General features: G+C 43.8%; 2 protein-coding genes across 3 annotated transcripts in view; one reads left to right on the top strand and one right to left on the bottom strand.

Moving 5' to 3' along the window:
• Positions 1-479: 479 nt before the first annotated feature.
• INPP1 (inositol polyphosphate-1-phosphatase) lies at positions 480-13,270 on the bottom strand. The gene is made up of 6 exons (XM_042455388.1): positions 13,196-13,270; positions 10,435-10,711; positions 8,271-8,331; positions 6,768-6,968; positions 5,229-5,403; positions 480-3,373 (listed from the first exon to the last, which is right to left on the bottom strand). Exons 2-6 carry the CDS (start codon positions 10,636-10,638, stop codon positions 2,878-2,880), a joined length of 1,137 nt encoding a protein of 378 aa, XP_042311322.1. The 5' UTR covers positions 10,639-10,711; positions 13,196-13,270; the 3' UTR covers positions 480-2,877.
• Positions 13,271-17,688: 4,418 nt separating this feature from the next.
• PRKAG1 (protein kinase AMP-activated non-catalytic subunit gamma 1) overlaps positions 17,689-18,736 on the top strand; it is a 34,175-nt gene continuing 33,127 nt past the window's right edge. Inside the window, exon 1 of one of the 2 annotated variants that reach the window (XM_042452561.1) lies at positions 17,689-17,770. In XM_042452561.1, coding sequence (XP_042308495.1) covers positions 17,762-17,770 — 9 coding nt within the window. In that variant the 5' untranslated portion in view covers positions 17,689-17,761. The remainder of the gene's footprint in view (positions 17,771-18,736) is intronic. The other variant, XM_042452562.1, reaches the window with a different exon arrangement.

The following is an 18,736-nucleotide window of genomic DNA, read 5'->3' on the forward strand; positions in this document are numbered from 1 at the left end:
TAGAACACCTAGATGAAGAAGCATCCAATTCTTATGGTCATTTGTGGGGAAGGGTTTAGCAGCAGCTCTAGCCTTCCCACAAGTCCAAAACTTCAAACATATCCTACCAGCCTGCTATGTGGCTCCCCTTTTGTTAGAGGTCCAAGAAAGGTGGCCATTTACACATCAAAAAAGATAACAAAAAAGAGCACAAATTTGTGTGATATTGCATATGCTCATTCTTGTATATGTCAGAGCCAGCATTGTGGTTTAGTGGCTTGAGTGTTGGATTAGGACTCTAGGAAACCAGGGTTCAAGTTTCTCCTTTAGGTGACCTTGGACAAGTCATACTCTCTCAGCCTTAGAGGAAGGCAAGGGCAAACCCCTCCAAACAAATTCTGCCAGGAAAACCCCATAATGACCTTAGGGTTGCAAGTATAAGTCAGAAATTATTTGAAGGCTCACAACAACAACAACAACAACGTTTATGTATACAGATGGAAAATTAGAAATGAGTTTTAATAATTTGAACAGAATTACAATGCATCTTACTCAAGTGGGGAACACTGTGGTTTAATGGTTTGGGTGTCTGCTGAGTCTTCTGTTCAGGGGCTCATTGTGAATGGGTAATGTCCAGATTGCTTCTTTACCCTTTTCTTACAATTCTTCATCTTTAAATTAGAATCTCAAGACTGGAGCTTCTTCTCCAGTCCTCAGGATGAGGAATCTCAGGGGAAGAGCACTGCCGTGAAAATGTTGTATATATAATTTTCCCTGATTTGTTAGACTTGGGATCCTTTCAACACTATACTATTATACAGTACCACTATGATTACTCTTTAACTTCCATGGGAGCATCCTGTGGGATCCTGACATTTGTAGTCTAGGAAAGTACTGGAGTTCTCTGCCTGAGAATCCTAAATTCCATTCTATTGCCGCTCCAATTTCCTGAGTGCAGATGAGGCAGGAAATAAATAAATTTTATTAATTTTTATTATTATTATTCCCCAACTGCAAATCCCAAAATTTCATAGGACGGAACCATTGCAGTTCAAGTAGAGCCACAATACTATAATTCTGTAATGTAAAAGGGCCCTTGGTATTTTTTATTCTAATGGCATAATCCATGCAGTTATGGTTGATGCTTAATGTGACATGCTTAATGACATTGTCCCTAGACAACCCCATCTGTGGCCAAAAAGGGGTGAATAGCCTCTGCTGACCTTTTAAATAGATTGCAGAAATTAATATAACCCCCTGCTTTGCAAAACCAGAAGTGGTTATTTATTCATTTATTTTGCAATTTTGGCAGTCCACGGAGCTCTCAGAAGTTTCCAAGAGAAGAAAATTGGAGTCATGATAGTTACCGACCCATGGGGGCAAAAGCTGGACAGATTATGGCTTTGTCCCTCCTAATGGAATGCTTTTCCTGATGCTGCTTGCCTGTTTTGAAGATATATTTCGAAACCACAAGGGCTGCTTTAAAAAGAATACAGAGATCTCCAGGAATCTGCTCTAATTAATCTGCATATAACTCCAGAAATAAAGAATTGCAAAAGATCAACTGTAAGACTGCAATTTTCTGGAACCATATGTCCAGAATCACAGTACACATTCACACAGTATATTTATATTTCTTTTGTTCCAAAGAGTCCTCAGGGATTTTCTATTAGCCTAGTGCCCCACCCAAGAACCTATCTATATGGTTGGAGATCAGGCTATTTGGACGACAGTATCTTCCTATATAAACTTGTCAGTACTCTTAAGATCTTTGATGGAGGCCGTTCCCTCAGTCCTACTACCTTCCCAGGGACATGTAGTGGGAACAATGGAAAGGGCAGCTTGGTGACTGCTCCCAGGTTTGGGACTCCTTCTCTAAGAGAAAACTCCTTTCTTCTGTCCTTCTGCCAGCAAGTGAAAACTGTTGTATTCCAACAGACATTTAGGAGTTGACCTAAATGGGATTCTAACGGTGTGCTGATTTGTTGATTTTTATCTTCTTCATTAAGTTTTAAATATTTTTAATTCCATTGTAGTTAGCTTAATTCTCCTTAATTACATTTTAAAAAATAACTTTTATATGTTTATTGATATACCTGCATTTACTTTAATCTGTATTTGACTTAATTTTTGCAAGCTGCCTTGAGTCCCAGGATTGGGAAAAAGGCAGAATATAAACAAACAAATAATAACAATGAAGAAATACCATCTCCAGGGTTTCCTGTTAGAAAGGAGGTCTTAAACCAGTTAAATAGAGCTGTGGTTTAGACACTCTCTACATAGTGGAAAGGACCTAAAAGCCATCTAGTCTTTCTTTCTAGCACAAAGCAGGTCTATCCATTTATGAACCTCTAAAAGAAAAAAGCTACATAATCCAGTTACTGTGTGTCATAGCATAGAAGGAAAAAGCACCACAGAAACTTTGCTTCTTTAGCAAACGATGTAAAATGAATTTCATATAATATGAAATTGGAATAGTAGCATACTGTCAAGATTCTAGAGACAGTGAGGGCTAAAGTAAATATTAATGGAAATCCTGTAATAGTTCCAGTGCATCCTTCCTCTGTTATTCATAATGTGTATTATTCACACAAGAGGACTAATATATCAACAAAGATGGTTGGGCAACTGAAACTCCATCTCACTGCCTAGCCTGCATTGGAAGCAATGTTTTCACTGTTTCCAACAGCACAGAAAAGGCAAATGGCACAGGCATTTGATTCATGCCAACCACTACCCCATGGTGACATCTCATCTCTATCCATAAATAGAATGAATTGGTCCTGTGGGATCTAAGGAATTTGGAGTCATAAAGTTCCTTGCCTAGTGTTTGGTTTCTTCCCCTTCATGCAGAGATGAGGAGCCCTGACCAACTCATGCCCACCTGGAGAAGAAGCTTCAGAAAGTGTCCATGGCTGCTACGAGAGTGGCCATCACAGCCTCCAGGTGCTCTTGGTAGACGTAGGCCACAAGACCTCCTTGGTTGGCCCAGCGCTCAGCACCCACAGAGCCCTCCACTGGTTTGTTGTAGGTCAGTTCAGGCAGCTGTTTGTGTTGTCCAGCCTGCCATGCCTGCAAGGCCTGTCTAAGATCCACAATGCCGCCGCCAAGGGCTCTCAAAATGGCATGGGGCCCACAAGAGTCCCATTTGAAGGTGCTGCCTTCTGAGAGCACGTATGCATCTGCAAGGCCCAGAGCTACGCACAGCATCTTGTATCCAGCCCCCGAGGCAAAGCAGAGCCGCTCTCCATAGAGAGGAGCCAGAGTCTTCTGTAGTGCTGGTTTCTCATTGCTGCTTAGCACCACACGGGGGGAAGGCTGTAGCAGGGGCTGGCTGAGAGAGCTCAAGTTGGTGCCTTCATAGGAGATGCCCCAGTGATATTTGCTCTGCCACCTGCAAAGGAGGGGGAAAAAACAGTCAGTGAATACTTTTGAGGAAATGCAACAAAGCTTTGGCAAAGTTTTTTGGACTACCAGACCCCCTTGCTTCGAGGTTCCAGGAATTGTAATCCAAAGCAGTCTCTTTTCCAAACTTTGAAAAATACTCACAATTCATGAAATTAATACAGTTGGCACTTCGTATCTTCTGGGGTTCGGTTCTGGACCCCCCCATCCCCATGGATAGCAAAATCTATGGGACTTGAAGTCCCATTGTTCTCAATGGTATGTGGCTGTGTTGGCACAGCCATGTGCACAGGCTGCCATTGAGAACAATGGGGTAGGCCTTCTAAGGATGCTCCAGCCTGTGGATGGCAAGCCGGGGGAATGGGAGAGCCAACTGTAATCAATGGATAGGATAGCAACTGAGCTGCCATTCTTGCTATCAGCCATGTGAGGCAGAGCCATCCCATCATTTGATGCAGCCAAAAAATCAACATGGAAAAGGAGCCTGGGTAACAGGAGGAGGGGAGGAGAATAAAGAAATGAGTAGCAAATGAGAATCATGTTCAGGGACCAGGTCCATGGGCTTTTTAAAACAGTTTATCTGTTTAAGAACTGGACTGTTTGTGTGTAGCAAAGTATATCATTCTTGGATGTAACACCAATGTGTGCTCTGATGTACTTGGTGAGATTGAATTTGGTCTGTGTGGGCTCCCTGTGCTAGTACAGGAGATAATTCAGAGAATCCCAGGTGAGAAAGGAACAACTTCTTCAAAACAAACTTTCTCTTGGTCAGGCATCATCACAAGGTCACTTGGTGAGGACATGAGAGAGAGCCTTCTCACTGGTTACTCTCACCCTCTTGAATTCCCATTCACAGGAGGCTAGGGAGGTCCCCTCCCTACTTGCATTTTGCCGGCAAGCAAAAACTAAGCAGGATTTTAATATGTAATTGTGCCAGGGAGCCTTTTTTAATTGTGTGTTTTATTTATTTGTTAATTTTTGCAAGTTTTAAAATATTGTTTTAATTGTGACTATTTTAATTGTTTTTAAAAATTGCATTAGTAGATTTTAATTAATTTCCTTCTGTGAGTTTCCTTGGGTTCTAATCCAGGAGAAAAGTGGCATATAAAATAAATAAATTAATAAATAAATAGAAAATTTGACAGTATTAAGGTTTGGGCCAGGCCAAGATATTTCACTGCCTGAGGTAAAGGACACAGTGTTAGTCTCCCCCCCCCCCCCCCTCCACATATACAAATAATTTTTCAGCAACCATGATATTGTCCTCCATCACTCTGGAGGTCAACAAGCTAGTTCAGGGGCACAAGGCTTGCCATGAGGCCCACATACTGTTCTGTCCTCCAACAACAGAAAACAATCAGAGGACTCAAGAGGAATGGCTGGGTGGCTGCTACTGATACCTGCCTGAGCACTTGATGCATTCTGTCCAGTGGCAGAGCTGGCCCTGAATCAGAATGTGCAAAGCCTGTCCTGTCTTGTGAGCCATCCTGGGTCCCACTCATATATAAATGAAATAAATAAATGTAACTAACTAACTAACTAACTAACTAATCTCTCTTGTGTGCATTGCAAAGTGTTTGTGGAAAAAAAGAGAGAAATCCTGTGATGTGTGGCATAGTGGTTTGAGTGCTGGACTATGACTCTGGAGACGAGTTTGATTCTCATCTTGGCCATGAAACTCACTGGGTGACCTTGGGCAAGTCACATTCTCCCAGCCTCAGGGGAAGGCAATGGCAAACCTGCTCTGAACAAATCCTGCCAAGAAAACCCCATGATTGGTTTGCCTTAGGGTCGCCATAAGTTGCAAATGACTTGATCACACACACAACAACAGCTGTCATTACCTGTGTGTTTGAAGCTCTTCTTGGAAGAAGGGCTCATTGATGATGCCCAGGACAGGTTCTCCTGAATGACGGTTGTACACTCCAATAAGCACCAGTGCTGAGCGAAGCCCAGATGGGAAGATACCATCCACTGGCGCTACATTGCCTCGTCCACGGATGTACTGATTAGTGGAATCTAAAGAGAGAGAACCCATGAGATTAAAGTTCTTTGACTTAGTAGATCTTACACCTCACATACAAAAAATCCTGGAGTAAATCTTAGGCATCTTTAATTTAAAGAAAAGGCAAGGGATGATGGGAAACACCTCTGCCTGAAAGCCACTTTCAGTTAGAGTAGACAATACTAGAGCAGAGAGGCAGGTGAATGGATCTGGTACAAGGCAGTTTCCCACAGTCAGCAAGAAGTGATATGAAGGCCACTGATGAATTGATTTCATTAATTCTCCACCCCACACTATTGGCTCAGTCAAAGATAAAAGGGAAAAGCTTTGTACCCAAGGCTCCTAATCATGCAAAACTAGAGTAAAGTGCTAGAGCATTTGCTTTGCATATAGAATACGAGTGGTAGGGATAAGAATGCAGCCCACCAGATGTTTATGGACTGCACCTCCCAACAGCCCTAGCCAGGAAAGTCAATGCTGAGGAATGATGAAACTTGTAGTGTAATAACAGGGAGGGCTACATGGTTCTCATCCCTGATATAGAAGACCCATGGTCATTCTCTCCAATGAAAGGACCATCTGACCAGTGAATGCACAACTGACATGTGGTTTCAAGTAATCACAAATCCCTGACAAGTGAACTTGTATGATATGCTTCTCCAAACATTTTTTTCACTACATTCACCAGCTATATTTGTAGGTTTGAGACTTTTTCAAAACACAATTTAAATATTATTCTTAAAATTTTAGATATATTGTATGACTCCCATATCTGCAGGGGTTACATTCCAAGCCGCCCCCCCCCCATAGATACCTGAAACCACAAATAATAGGGAGCCCTATTATTTTAAATTAGACAAATGACATCTGGCTCACATACCATAGAATCACACTAGGGGATCTAGAAATGCATAGAGAGAACATATTTTTTTTCAGACATGGATGACTGAAACTGTAGATACTGAATGCATGGATATGGGGGTCATACTCTATTCCTATCTAATGCAACATGCAAACAAATACAATGCATGAAGAAACCTATAGGAAACTAAGGCAGCAAGGTTGGGAGAAAACATCTGACTGTGATATAGAAGTGCTACCATGAAAGCAGACAATACTGGACTTTATAGACCAATGATCTAATTTAATGTAAAAACAGCCCCTCTCTTATATAATCTGAGTTCTCAAGTTCAGAATGCATTCTCTGGGACAGGAGTGAGGAACATGTAGCTTTCTAGATGTTACTGAACTCTCTCCCATGGTAGCTCACCACTGCCATGCCAGGTCAGATGTTCCCCATCCATGTTGCAACCTGAAGCCACATTTCCTGGTACTTTCTAGTGCCTCATATAGCAGCTCTGCTCACCCGGTGACTTACCTATGGGGTCAATCCACACAGCCATGTTTTCTGTGGAGATTGTCACAGCCACATCATCCAGGACTGGGTCTGAAAGCACTACCTCCTGATGAACAGCAGCAGCTAACAGCTCGGCAGCTGTCAGGTTCCGATCCAGAATTTTTTGCAGCAAGGCAGCCGTGTCCTTTTGGGCGGGACAAACCTGGACCACCACAGTCTCCCCTACAAGACACATAAAGTTCAGTAGACTAGACAGCTCTTCCTTAGACTCCAGCCTGGGCAAACAGATGATGTCCTCAATTGTAGGGTAAAAATAGGCAACTGGTAACCTGCAGGCTGGACTAAAACCCTATTTGGTCTGGTGAGTCTACCTCTGTGGAAAAGGATTCAATGATTGCCTTTGTGGTTTTTTTTATAACATACACCATATGAAAAATTGTTCTCAGGCATTTCTGGGAGAAATATTTCAGACCTGGCTCTTGAGGGATACTATTTAAGAGCTACACAAAGCCACTGAATGGGTTCATCTGGAGTTTTTGAGTATGTTCTCCTCAGTATGCTAATTAACATATCTACTTCATATGCACATCTGCAGAGAGTAAGGCAGTGGATGTACTGCATTGGTGCCTGGCTTAAACAGTGGACTGGATAAGGAACAGATCTGCAGCCTAGAGGTTTTAGACCCAATACTGTCAGTTGAGGCACAGCTGGAGTCAGTGTCTTCTTCTACCAGTGATGGTTAGTAGCCCAGATATGTTATGATGGACAGCAGTAGAAAGATCTTCATATGTGCACTCATTTTCAGCACTGCAACTTCAAGTGATATTAACAGCCTGATCCCAAACATTTTTATTCATTTTCTCAAATTACAACATACTGATTGTAAGTCCTGAGTAAGTAAGATCATGAACCTGCTCATAACCTGAGATCAAAATCTGATCCCTTCCTCAGAGCAGCTCCTTCGACAGAAGTTTGGTGGTAAGAGTGAGGGATTAGGGTGAAAACGCCATTCCCCTTGGCCTTTACACCCTAATCTCTTTGTCACCACATTAAGCCATTTCTCTACTCCATGTTGTTTTGATGGGATATGATTGCTCACTTTTTAAAGATCAGCATTATCCCATTCAATAACCCACATGATTTGTTATGGAGGGAAGAACATAGATATCCATAACGGGTACATTGTTTTATTATTCATGTTTTCAGCTTCTTGTACCTTTATATTAACTGTAACATACCAGTGCAAATACACTGGAACAAGAAATCCAAACAGAACAGGAAATGTCAGTTTTTTTAGAAGAGTTTTTTACTGAAGAAATAGAGCTTGGAAGTGAGAGAAGTGGCAAACTTCATAGAGCAGAGGGACCAGTTTCAAGCATTAAGCTTGAGTTTTAGGCTGAGTTGTAGGACATGAGAATCAATAACTGATCCAGCGAGATAATGTTGAGAGAGAAGATCAAGGATCCAGGAGAGGACAGACATAGTTTTCCTTCCCTTTCAGTGCTCAAGGCTATCATTACTCACCAAGGCCATTTTCAAATTTGTTGGACTCTTCACCAAGAATATGATCTTGCAGCTCTGGGAACTGGTGGCAGAAACAATGGAAAAATTGAAGGAAGGAAGAGTGAAATTGAACTGAGCAGGAAGAAAGTGAAAGTTACTTTGTCATACTAATGAGTCCAAATTCCTCAACCAGGAAGCTCTAGCTGACTCACCCTACTCCCTGCATTCTGAAGTGAGCAAATGCTGAAAGGCCAAGATTGAGTCTGAGAGTGGAGACAGCCCCACTCATACATACCCCAACACTGCCTGCAAAAAGCTTTTTAAGCTCGTCATTTCCAGTGGGATACAAAGGTGGCCATGGTCTCTGCCTGTATCTTTGCTGTCCAAAAGGACAACCAAGGATTCTGAATTGTCCTCAGCCCTGCGAGAGAGGCTCTCAGGGATAATCTCCCTTTATGTACTTCAATAGCTTGCGGGAAGCAATAGCTTCACATACACACTAGGATGAGCAGAGGAGGGGAGGCAAACTCTCAGAGAGAATCTCTGGTGACACAGGAATGAATGAGCCAAAGAGCCCTTTACCAATAAAAATGGCTGAGTCTCAAACCAAGGGAGGCCTTTGGGATAAGGATATTTATGTTAGTGGCCAGACAGCAGCCCCAGAAACCAGACAGAGGGTTGATTGCTGGTCCACCCGTTCCCTCCTAAATATAGGCCTGTGTGTGATGTGTGCATATGCATATTTGCCCTAATACAGCATTAGTCAAATGACTGGTCTTGCTGTAAAATACCACTTCTGTAACCACCTCCATTCACTTAAATTACTTGGCTTTGCAGTTCTTCCCCAACCCCAGTGTGTGGGTGTGCACAGGAGGGGGGGGGGAGGGAATTCACAGCCACTTCCTTGAGGCCAACCAAAGGAGGTGTGACCCAGAATACCCCCCTTAACCATTTCAAATCTCATTTCAACCATGAATGATTACATTATCTCTGGCAAGGCAGTATCTCTTTCAGATTTAGCCCTGACCCATCCCCACCAGCCCACCTGAAATGTGGGTTAATTACTGGCATACATCACAGGGTTAGTTTTCCAAATGCAACAGTAGAGGCTTCTCGAGAAATTAAATGTTCTCTGCCTAATAAGGTAACTTCATAAAGGAAAGAGGCAGCCCAGATCTCAAAGGACATACCTTTTTGTGTTGCTAATGGAGTTTAACTTTTATTTCCTAGACTTTAAGACTTTTTGTCTCCAAGAAAGGGAGGAATGGCCTCTGCTTACATAGCAGAGAACATATTATTTTGAGAACAATACAACATCATCTTGTCAAGATATAGGTCTGTGACTCTAGCATCATCATATTTTTCTTTCTCCTGTATGATTTTAACACTTTTGCCTAATGAATAAGCTAGTGGAGCACTGAAGGCATACATCATGCATTTTATACATTTTGGATGATCCAATAAAGATATTGCTGTTTTGTGGATTTTGGATGTTATTGTACAGGCTTATTTTGAAGATTATTAAGATAATTGTGTGAAGAGCCTAGAATACATGCAACACACTGTACAACTCTACGGATGAAGGAACATCCCAGTCTGTTGAGGGGGAATGTGACAATATCTTCTATTGCCCATCACCACTTGGCAATGCTTGCTAGAGATGCTGGCAGATGTAGTCCAGTACCATTTGGAGAACCACACCATCCCCACCCCTGTCCTAAGTGCACAGGTGTTGGAACCATTGCTGGTAAACCCCCTTGTTTTCCATCACAAGGTGCAGCTCAATCCCACATCCTAAGCATGCTGTGATAAGTGGTGGCTGGTGGCAGCCATGTCAGTGAGGTGGGGATTCTGCTCTGGGCTTTAGTTTGAACTTTAAAGGAGCTGTCCCCTGCTTTTAGGATTTGGAGGTTGTCACCATGGGATAGCATCATCACAGTTCAGAATAAAACCAAGCAGATTCACTGCCCAATTAACAAGGAATTCACCACCCATCATTGGACAAGTGGTGCATCCACTCAATTTAGTCAGTGAAAAAGGGGAAGAGAATTATACGATCACCACCAAGAGGCAGAGGTCACTGTTCCTCTTGCACTAACAGCCACCCCAACCTTGACTCAGAATTGCTAGATAACCCCTTGTGACATTTCCTTCAGGGATCAAGTGCTCTTTGCCCAGCATGTACCTCCTTTCCCACATCATGCTTGATGACCTCTTGGATTAGCACATCCGCCAAGGTCTTGAAGTCTTGCACAAACTTCTTGTTCTTTTCTGCCCCTCGCTTCTCCTCAATGAGCAAGCTGAAGAGTGCTTCCTCCTGGCGACACAGCTGGGCAATACGGGCAGCCTTCTCTGAAGCAGCAAGTAGGCTCTTCAGAAGAGCAGCCATGGTCTAAGATAGTGCTACTCAAATGCGTGGTCTCTGGACCAGTGCTGGCCCCTGAGCAGTTGGCTGTCAGTCCCTGGGAAGAAAAAAAAACAACTGTAGGGAAGGGGCACGAATATTTGCTCTTATCATATAAAAGCTAAAATGGCAAATATTAAGGGGAGAATAGATGTGCCATTGAGACATGAAACCATGGCAATCCTGGGAACGGAGGCAAGAGAAAGAGAAGAAGAGTAAGAAAAAGATTCACTGATGAAAAGGAAATTGGGTCCTCTCTTTGGTGGTGTTAATATGGGGTCATGCAGAGAAAACAAATGTGGAAAGAAGGCACAGTGTAGTTTCTTTCCCAATCATAGAATCATAGAATTGTAGAGTTGGAAGAGACCCCAAAGGCCATCCAGTCCAACCCCCTGCCATGCAGGAAATCACAATCTAAGCATCCCTGACAGATAGCCATCCAGCCTCTGTTTAAAGACCTCCAAGGAAGGAGACCCCACCACACTCCAATTGCTACTAGGATTCCTCTTAATAGCAGTTAATTGGAAAAGAAACCCCACTGTGCCTTCTGACTCTGAAGTCCAGGGTTTGATTTTGGCCATGAAACCCACTGGGTAAGTCACATGCTCTCAGCCTCAGGGGAAGGCAATGGCAAACTCCCTCTCAAGAAACTTGTCAGCATGGGGCTCCCTCTAGGACTTTGGGAGACTAGGGTTCGAATCCTGAGGGTGACCTTGAGCAGATCCCACTCTCTCAGCCCCAGAAGATGGCCAGGGCAAACCTCTCTCTGAAGGCAGGCAACATCAACAACGAGGCACCAGAACTCTCCGACATGCTGAATTTCTCCCCAGACTACAAATCCCAAGATTCTGCCATGGCAGTTAAGGTGGTGTCAAGATGCTTTAATTCTGCAGTGTGGAGGCACCCTTAGTTTATAGTTTTTAATTTTAGCCACCTGACTCTGTCCTATAGGGTCCTGGGGTTTGTAGTTTGGTGAGGCAAACCCACACAAACCCCCCCTGGGTGACTTTAGGCAAAACACACTCTCTCATCCTTAAAAGCAAGTCATGGAAAACCCCTTCTTGAGCAAACCTTGTCAAGAAAACCCTATGATAGGTCAGAAAGGACTTGAAGGCGCAGTGGCCTCCCTAGGGTTGGTGTCACCTGATGCGGGAACTCATGGATCACTCCCTCCATTGACCTCCTCCTCCCACTTCACACCATATAGAACCCTTAGTAATGCTTTCATGCACTAACGTTACTCATAAATCGTAATTCCTATATATTGCTGTACGTACTGCTAATAGCTGTGACTTCAAACAACTAGCAAAATTAAAATTATACCTTCAAATTACAATATTATACGCACAACCTAAATGCATTTACATATGTGTAGTGACAATTTGGTTAAAATGTGATGTTTTTTTTTTTTAAATTGAAAGGATTTAAAAAAAATAAAACTTTAATTTAATTTTTTAAATTAAAATTTTTGAAATTTGGGATTTTAATTTTAAAAACTTCTGGATCCTCTCCTTCCTCCTTCCACTAAGCTTCACCCCACTCCCATCATCTCTTAATGCATTTTAAAGGGAGGCGGGTGAATGCCAGGGCCTCCTTCTACCAAAAGGTAGGTGTCTGAGGAGCAGTGGTGTCACCTGGTGTGGTCAGTGATGCCACTGAGGCCAGGGGTCAGGGGGACAGGGGACCCACATCCCTGGCTTGGCCCCAAAGAGGCTCCCGGTGCCCTCCCTTGTGCCACGTCTCACCTTCATGGCACTGATGCTGGACCAGAAGCCTCCCCTTCCGTCCTTTCCCTCTTGGCCCCAGAGAAGCCAGGGAACAGCAGCAGAGCCAGCCTGGCCTAGTGCTTTGAGTGCTGGACTATGACTCTGGAGACCTGAGTTCGAATCCTGGCTCAGCCAATAGGAGCCACTGGGTGACCTTTGGCAAGTCACACTCTCTCAGCCTCCTCAGAGGAAGGCAATGGCAACCCCCCTTCTGAACCAATCTGGCCAAGAAAACTCCATGAGAGAACTAGAAGGCACACAACACACACACACACACACAACACACAAAGCAGGCAGGGAGAGTGGCCTCCATTAAGCTGCCAAAAGCTTCAAGCCGTGAGTTTCCATAGGGCCTTCGTAGGGAAGGAAGCTCCCAAACACACTGCTGAAATAATCCGGGTTGAGACCGCTTTAACTGCCCTGGCTCAGGACTAGGGGATTCTGTGAAGTGTAGTTTTGTCAGACATTGAGCCTTCTCTGTCAGAGAGAGAGCTCTGGTGCCACAAGGAACTACAATTCCCAGGATTCCCCCTAGCACTGAGCCAGGGCAGTTAAAGGGGCCTCAAAGTGGATTATTTCTGCAGTGTGTTTTGGAGCTTCGAAGATTCAGAAGTGGTTTTGCCGGTTGCTTCCTAGAGGACTTGAGGAGGGGGGCGCTTCCTCGGCGGTCTCCCATCCGAGGGCTATCCAGGACTGGCCCTGCTTAGCATCCGGGATGAGAGGGGATCCCTGGTGCCTTTTAGGGGATGCAAAGTTCCCTTCCCTTCCCAGCTCACCTCCGCCTCTCCCCGGCTTCTTGGGCTCCTGGATGCTGATGAATGCCTAGGTTGAGCAGCCCCAGTTCCTTCCAATGGAGGAGGAGTAGTCCTCCAGCCCTGGAGCATGTGATGATGATGCCAGGCTCAGCCCCTTCGCTGGGCGGGGAAACCTCCAAAGCCTGGCCCTGGGATGGGCTTCTCTCCCTCTCCCCCACTCCCAGGTTTAGCAAAGACATCAGCAGTAGCAGAGCAGGTTACAAAGCATCCTGAGCATAAAATGCTGTTTGAAAATACTGTGGCTGGCATCTTCAGAGAAAGGCTGGCATGGAAGTGAGTGGGGTGTGTGTGTATGTATGTATATGCGTGTGTATATATACACACACATACATACTGTGTGACCCTAGGTTGGGAGGAGTGATTTCCGTGTTAATCTGAAGATGCCAGCCACAGATGCTGACAAAACGTCAGAAACAAACTACTAGAACATGGCTACATAGCCCAAAAAATCCACAAAAAACCTGTGGATGCCAGCCATGAAAGCCTTCAACTTCACGCATGTAAATCACTCCTTCCAACTCACCCAGTGTGTGTGTGTGTGTGTTTGTGTGTGTATATACACACACACACACACCACTCTCTTCCATGCCAGCATTCTCTGAAAAGCCAGCCACAGATGCTGGCAAAATGTCAGGAATAAACACTTCCAGAACACGGTCACATAGCCTGAAAACCCCCCAAAAAACCCTTTGAGGTTAGGGTCTCGCTTTGTTTTTGTACCTTCAAGCTAGAGCACATCAAAGTTTGCATCTGCGCTGCAGGAGTGATCCAGGTTCCATATCGCTTTCACTGCTCTGGCCAGGGTGTCTGAAGGGCAAAGGAGGACAAGGTACCACAGAATGGAGGACCTTCCAGAGGAAAAAAAAGGGGGGGGGGACATAACCAACTAAAGAGCTAAAAAAATTTCTGTAAATATATACATTCACACTTCTTGGTCAGGCTCAGAATAGAGGACAATTTTGGAAATTCCTCCTGGACAGAAGGATGCGATGTAGGACGTGTCCTGGAAAAGCAGGATGCCTGGTCACCCTGTTCTAAAGCTATCCAACATGAAGGCATTCTTGTTTTTTAGTGTGCCAGGGACTGCCAACATATTTAGTTAGGCCCACTGGCTATAACTGTTTCTTTCCTGGAAACCAGTGGCTTGGTACTCACAATTAATTAGTGGATTGATATTGAAAATTAGTGGGCTGATGTTCACAAAAAGTAAATCAGTCTGAAATTCTCTCCCCCCCCCCCTTTTTATGCTGTGACAGACTAACGTGGCTATTTCTCTGAAAATGGCTAGTACAGTAAATAGAAAGGGCAGGCAGTTGCAACTCGGCTCCTCGTTCTGGAAGCCATCCAGAAATAAGAACAAAATAGCATGTTTGGTTTTTCAGTGTTTTCGAAGCAGGTATGCATTTATGTGGAAATTACTTTGAGCAGCTCCAGTTCCCTTCTATGAGATGGGTATCTTTTTTGCGTTTTGTGTTGGAAAATGTGTGCTTTGGCATTTAAGTCTAAGGCTTCATTTGTGCCTTGCGGTCAGGAAAACAAGAGTTATACATAGCCCTGCTTTCCATTTTCCATCCAAACACTTCTTTTTGTGCAGTGATAGTAGTGAGTCATTGCACTTCTGAATCTCAGACCATACTGTCCTCTGCTGGTTGTTTGTAGGGACTGTCCATAGACAAGGGAAAAGCATAATTCAGTGAAGGATTTCGTATATACCTTAATTGTCTCTGATTCTACAGAACTGCAGCCTCACCATGTTGAAAATCTCATATAATTTGGCTGGATTTTAGAGTGGAAAACCAGTAGACCATGATGTGACTCAAGACTGGGATTTTGTGTAACTCCAATGTTTCTATAAGTGTTATAGTATAAGAAGTTTGATTATACAAACCGCCACTTAGTTAACTGTTATAGGATCTGATTAGCATTATCTGTCAGGTTAGCGAGAGATACATCTCCATTGTCTGAAACTGGGATACAAATCAAAATAGTTAAAGATTTCCCATACCTTGGGCCAAACATCATTCAGAATGAAGACTGCAGTCAAGAAATCAGAAGAAGACTAGAAATGGGAAGGGCAGCCATGAAAAAACTAGGTAAGATCATGAAATACTGTATCAAGAAATGCAAAAGAGCACTGAAGTTAAAATTGTCCAAGCTATGGTACTCCCTCTCACAATGTACGGATGTGAGAACTGGACAGTGAAAAAAGTAAACAGTGGATAAAAAGAAAATCAGCTCATTTGAGATGTGGTGCTGGAGAGGACTGCTCAGGATCCTGTGGACAGTTAAAAATACAAACAAATGGGCCCTTGAATAGATCAAGGCTGAATTCTCCCTGGAGGCAAAGATGACAAAAGTGAGGCTGTTGTACTTTGGCCACATCATGAGAAGGCATGAATAACTGGAAAAAAACAATAATACTATGAAAGGTGGAGGGAAGCAGAAACAGAGGAAGACCACATGCCAGAACGATAGACCAGAGGTCCCCAAACTGTGCTCTTTAAGGGATTTTGGATTTCAGCTCCCAGAATCCCAGACTATTGGCCAACATGGTTGAGGCTTCTGGGAGCTGAAGTCCAAAATCTCTTAAAGGGCACAGTTTGTGGATCACTAGGATAGATGATCAAGAGGTCAATTGCCTGAATCTACAATACCTAAGCAGAGCAGTGGAGGACAGAGGTCTGGAGATATCTCATCTGTAGAGTGACCATGAGTCAAGGTAGTAGTAGTAAGTTGTATATTTGGTCATTGACAAGTGTAATGAGTTGAGGCTGATGTAAAGGCAGTTAACAAAAGGCAACCATATAACAGTTGGTAAGAAACACAGGAGAAATCAAGCATTATACAGATAGTGTAGTTGTGATGCATATAGTGAAGTATTTGGCTCCAGTCCATGAAGTTTTATTCTTTAATAAAATTGCAGTTGTTAGGTGCGCTTGAGTTGACTTTGACTCATGGTGACTCTGTGGATAAGAGAGCCCTGCCCTCCACTGCTCTGCTTAGGTCCTGCAAACTCCCTGATGACCTTCCAATTGAGCCTAGCCGTCTGGTGTGTGGACTCCCCCCTTTCTACTGCCTTTCCTAGCATTATTGTCTTTTCTAATGTTTCATACCTTCCCATGATGTGGCCAAGTCTTCAACAAGTTTATTGGTTTGAGCATATGTGATTAAACAACAGGATCCCTTCTTTGTCATCTACACTGTAGAAATAATGCAATTTGACACTCCTTTAACTGCCCAGGCTCCATCCTACAGAATCCTGGGATTTGTAATGTAGAAGAACCTTGTAAAAACTCCAAATCCCAGGAACCCATAGAATGGAACTACAGCCCTTAAAAATGGTGTAGCAAAGTTAATGCTACAATCCTAGACAGATCTCATTTCTGAGTATAAATGCTCAGGATGACCCTGAAAACAAAGGAGTGAATACTAATGCAAGTCTTCTTACATTGTGTGAAAGAGATAAATAACACAGGTCCAGTCCAGACTGCAGAAATAATCCAGTTTGAGACCACTTCAACTGCCCTGGCTCAATGCTAGGGAATCCTGGGAACTGTAGTTTTGTGAGCCATTTAACCTTCTCTGTCAGAGAGCTCTGGGGCAACAATAAACTACAATACCCAGGATTCCATAGCATGGAGCCAGGGCAGTTAAAGCAATCTCAAACTGGATTATTTCTGCAGTGTGGATTAGACCTTAATAACAGTTGACCAACTTGTTTCCCCCCCCAATGCAATGTATGCCTTCTCTTTATGAATATAAGCTATGAGCCCATCCACACTGCCGAAATAATCTGGTCTGTAAGTGCTATGGAATTCTGGGAAGTGTAGTGGCACCAAAGTGGAGGTGCAATCTCCAGCATTCCATAGCATCGAGCGTTGGCAGTTAAAGCGGTGTGAAACTGGATTATTTCTGCAGTGTGGATGCAGCCTAGATCTCTGCACTATGGTCCAAAATACACTGCAGAAATAATCCAGTCTGAGACCGCTTTAACTGCCCTGGCTCAGTGCTAGAGAATCCTGGGAATTGTAGTTTATTGTGGCCCCAGAGCTCTTTGACAGAGAAGGCTCAATGTCTCACAAAACTACATTTCCGAGAATTCCCTAGCATTGAGCCAGGGCAGTTAAAGCGGTCTCAGACTGGATTATTTCTGCAGTGTATTCTGGATCCTGGTTGAGTGATAGGGAATCTTGGGAACTGTAGTTTATTATAGCACTGAGCTCTCTGTCAGAGAAGGACGAATGTCTCACAAACTACAGTTCCCAGAATCTCCTAACTGGGTTATTTCTGCAGTGTGTTTTGGGCCTGCAATGGCGGCAGCAGCAGCAAGAGAAGCAATGGAGGGGGGGCGGGGCAGGAAACTTAAATGTTTTAGGGGTCTATTTTATTTTCCAACCCACTTCCGGCCACGTGTCCTTCCTTACTGGCGGAAGTGAGGGCAGAGATGCGTCAAACCGGAAGTGAGGTAAGGCTGGGGCGGCCAGAGTGGCTGGCAATGCCTCCCCTTCTGTAAGAGGGACCGGGATCATGGAGGCGGTGAGTGAAGGCGACCCTGGGGCTTCCTCCGCAGTGCCTCTCCTCTCCTCCCCAAATGGGGACTCTTTCTGTCCCTCCCAAGTGCCTTGGGCTGCAGCCACACGGCAGAAACAATGCAGTTTGACACCACTTTAAGTGTTGTGCTTCCATCCTCTGCAGTCCTATGGGATTTGCAGTTTTGCAAGGTTCTTTAGCCTTCTCTGCCCAAGGGACTGGGATGAGCAGCCACTCTTCTTTGGTCATGATAATAGGTTTTTAAGGATGCTTTAACCTTGATATTGTTTAATTGTGTTTCAAGGGTGGGTGGGATTGGATGGTCTTGGGAAGGTACAATTTTAATGTTGGAAGCCGCCCAGATTACGTTTCTTAGAGGGGTGGGATATAAATACTTATTATTATTATTATTATTATTATTATTATGACTTTGGAGACCAGGGTTCGAATCCCAGCTCAGCCATGTAAAAACCCACCAGGTGACCTTGGGCAATAAGTCACATTAAATAAATAATAATAATAATAAATAAAAGTTTTATTTCTATCCCGCCTTTCCAGGGATCAAGGCGGCGTACAATGATGGCATTTGTCATCCCAGTGACAGATAAAATACAGTAAAAACAGTTGCAATATCAGCATAAAAGTACAACAATACACAATAGCATTTCCAACATTGTCTCAGCCTCCTCAGGGGAAGGCAATGGCAAACCCCCTCTGAACAAACTTTGCCAAGAAAACTCCATAAGTTCACCTAAGGGTTGCCATAAATCAGAAATGATTTGAAGGCACACAACAACAACAACAACAAAAGCAACAAGCTCAAGAGTGCTGGTGCCTCCTCACAAAACAACAGATCCCAGGATTTATGTAGGAGGAAGCTATGGTGGTTAAAGTGGTGTCAAACTGCACTATTTCTCCTGTGTAGATACACCTTTGGACTTTGGGTACATGCCTATGACCGTTATTGGTAGC

Source organism: Sceloporus undulatus, chromosome 2 (genome assembly GCF_019175285.1).
Source record: "Sceloporus undulatus isolate JIND9_A2432 ecotype Alabama chromosome 2, SceUnd_v1.1, whole genome shotgun sequence".
NCBI classification, from domain to species: Eukaryota; Metazoa; Chordata; class Lepidosauria; order Squamata; family Phrynosomatidae; genus Sceloporus; species Sceloporus undulatus.